Source organism: Melanotaenia boesemani, chromosome 14 (genome assembly GCF_017639745.1).
Source record: "Melanotaenia boesemani isolate fMelBoe1 chromosome 14, fMelBoe1.pri, whole genome shotgun sequence".
Classification (NCBI taxonomy): Eukaryota; Metazoa; Chordata; class Actinopteri; order Atheriniformes; family Melanotaeniidae; genus Melanotaenia; species Melanotaenia boesemani.
In genome coordinates, this window is record NC_055695.1 from 17385816 (window position 1) to 17388825 (window position 3010).

The 3010-nt window shown below is 46.1% G+C and overlaps 1 protein-coding gene across 1 annotated transcript; it reads right to left on the minus strand.

The window, feature by feature from the left end:
- On the minus strand, positions 1 to 2768 carry LOC121653674 (Krueppel-like factor 2). Its single transcript, XM_042007306.1, has 3 exons — positions 2353 to 2768; positions 1122 to 2100; positions 1 to 1023 (listed from the first exon to the last, which is right to left on the minus strand). The coding sequence occupies exons 1-3, from the start codon at positions 2428 to 2430 to the stop codon at positions 848 to 850; spliced, it is 1233 nt and encodes a 410-aa protein (XP_041863240.1). The 5' UTR covers positions 2431 to 2768; the 3' UTR covers positions 1 to 847.
- Between the last annotated feature and the right edge of the window lie 242 nt (positions 2769 to 3010).

Sequence of the window (3010 nt, forward strand, 5' to 3'; positions counted from 1 at the left end):
TATCCATTTAATTTGTATATTAAAATAAACTATTCACAAAGTATAAACATTGTATTTACATGGCAAAACATTTTCAAGACACAGACAAATACATTTTTTTCTAAAGTCAGTGTGGTCCCTCCTTAGTCAAGTTGAGATGACATCCACTTTAATGAAGCTTCACTCACAACACATTTTAATTTCAAGTCTTCAAGGAGAACAAAACCAACCGCTGTTTGGAGCAAAACATTGTCACAACGTATGTCCATGGAAATATCACTGGAGAATGAGACTTTGATTTTCTCAAAGCCAGTAGAGAATATGGCTCTCGTAAGATGTGCAATAATGTGACATCGAAGGCACTGATAGCCAAATACAAACACAAACAGGATTTTCCCAAATGTCTGTGTAACCACTTACTTCTTAGCATGATCATGTAGTACCAGCTACATCATTGTAATAAAACAAATAAGAAAAAGAATTGTTTGAACAGAATTCATCTGTCTTTGTCAAATCTGCATGACCATTTCTTTGAAATTAGCTTTATATATGACATTTTTCTATTGTTTTTCTTTTAAAAAAGAAAAAGTTATTGACTTAATTGTGTTCCGTATAAAACAACCTGAAGCTAAGCCAAATTTAAAAGGCTTCTTGTCTTGATGAAGAACCAACTCAGTTTAGTTTTATGCATAGGCTATGTTTATTCAGTGGTGGCCCCATCATACAGTTTATCCTGCAAAGACACAACTAGTTCCTACAGGATACCTGCAGACTTGTTGCTTACATCCTCACAGCTTACTTGAGTAGGTGTGAGGTTCGGTGTAGTCTTTGTCTGTTGTAGCCTGTTTTCTGTCCCCAGGAAACTTATTCACATATGCCTCTTCATGTGCAGTGCGAGATGATCTGACCGGGAAAACGCCCGTTCACACAGGTGACACTGGAAAGGCCGATGTCCAGTGTGCTTCCGGAAGTGACGTGTGAGCTCGTCAGAACGCGCAAACTTCCAGCCACAGCCCTCCCAGCTGCAGTGGTATGGTTTCTCTCCTAGAACCATAAAAACAAAGATGGTTCATGTCATTTTTTAATGCATATTGGGTGAATGAACAACTGTCAGCACTATCAGCATTTAGATGTTTGTCTACCTGTGTGCGTCCTGAGATGAGCCTTCAGGTGGGAACTCTTGGTGTAAGTCTTCCCGCAGCCAGTGAACGTGCAGGTGTGCGTCGCAGTCCGTTTTCTCGGCCAGGACCGGCGACCCCTCTTTGGCTTGGTGTCCATGATTTCCAGAGGGGAGGACGGTGGGGTAAGTAGCACCCGCTGGCCGGCCGTAGGCTGCTGCTGTACGCTCATGGCTGCATCCTCTCCGAAAACACCAGGGAACTGATGGTGTCTGTGCGCCCCGAAGGAAAGTTGGATTCCGGTGTTCAACTGAGGAAATACGCCTGGAGCGCGGCGGGGAAAACTCTGCTGGAATGTCAGCGAGGTGGAGTTGCACATTTGGGGTTGTTGGCACTCGGAGTTCCTCAGGTCGTCCGGGCTGAGCGGCGGAGTCATGCTCCCCGTGGTGGCCTGCGGGGAGTTGGCCAGCCGCGGCTGCTGCTCGAACGACATCATACAGGAGACGTTCCCTTCCTGCTTGATGCAGCTCTGAGGCACCAGACCACTGACAGGTCCGTAAGCGTCCACTGATGTGGGCTCAATTTTTATACTCAGGTGCTCGGAAAATAAATCCTGCGAAGAGAAAGGGGTGGAGCTGATCAAGAATCTCCCTTGGAAGGTAGAGTTGTTATCAGGGAAACTCGTATCCACGTCGGAGCGAAGGAGTTCTGCCATCAGGCTGTTGTAGGGCGGGGGAGGAATGTTCATCTCTGGGACTGAACTGTAACTGGCCAACTGCTGGGGCGCTCCGCTGTGCTGGAGCTCTTGCTGGTGATACGCGGATCCCCCAGATTCCTGGTGTCGATATGACTCTGCTGCCGTCCCTGGGGTTGGCGCATTGTTGCATTCGGTGGTGTTTGAGAGAATAAATTCAAGATCCAAGAACTTATCCAGGTCCTCTTCGTCTTTTGTGTCCAGACAACTGCCTCCGCCTGGTATGCTACTCATGGCGCCTTTCCATCTCTGGAGCGAGATAAGAGAGTGGGCTGCAGTTAGGGTTTTACTTAAAAAAAAAAAGCCCTGACAAGTTACTCGTGACAATGATAAGCTGACAGAAATAGCAAATGCGTAGCAACAGACCGATCCAAAGTCAACATCTAGCAAATACCCTGTATCAGATATGTGAAATCGATGGCAACAAACAAGTGCACGAAGCTGTGTGATACGCTGAGCCAGAAGCAGCAATTGGCTAAAAGTAAAAAGAGCTCTACTTACATCTTCCCAGTATTTCTCTCTTTGGTTAGAAAACGTAGAAATTGAAGGTAAAATTGTTCCACTCAAGGCCATTTCCATGCGTTATCATAAACAAAATTAGAAAAAATAGTAATTACCAAAAGACGTATTTTTAGCTATTGTGGGAGAAGTCAACAGAACCCACAGAGCCTCCAGCAAAAATGATGGGGAGCGCTTTTCTTCTGATGCTGTCCGATAACTGTTGCTCCTTATGAGCAGCTATGCGTCTGTGAGTAACTTTTCTTGTTAACGTCGCAGCATAAATCAGACCAGCGCAGGACTGGGGAAGGATGTGCGTTCAGGATAGGGACGCCGCACACCGACCACCCCCTAAATTTAGCCTCGGTATAAAAAGTCAGCCTACGAGCCTGAGCAGACAGGAGGTGGGAGAGTCAGAAGAGGACCTGAGCGGAGTGCAGAGAACTACTGTACTTAAACTTCTCAGGGAGGATAAAAACCCGCCCCTCTGTCAAACCTGTCCAACAACTGGAAGCACAGAGAGAAACGGAGACCGCCCCTGTACCAGCAATAAAAGCAGTTACTTTACTGAAAAAATAAGCAAAGTCAAAGAACCTCCAGGAGTAGAGATGCGACAGGTGCCATGCGCCATATGCTTTTGGAATCGATGCGCTTTTACGCA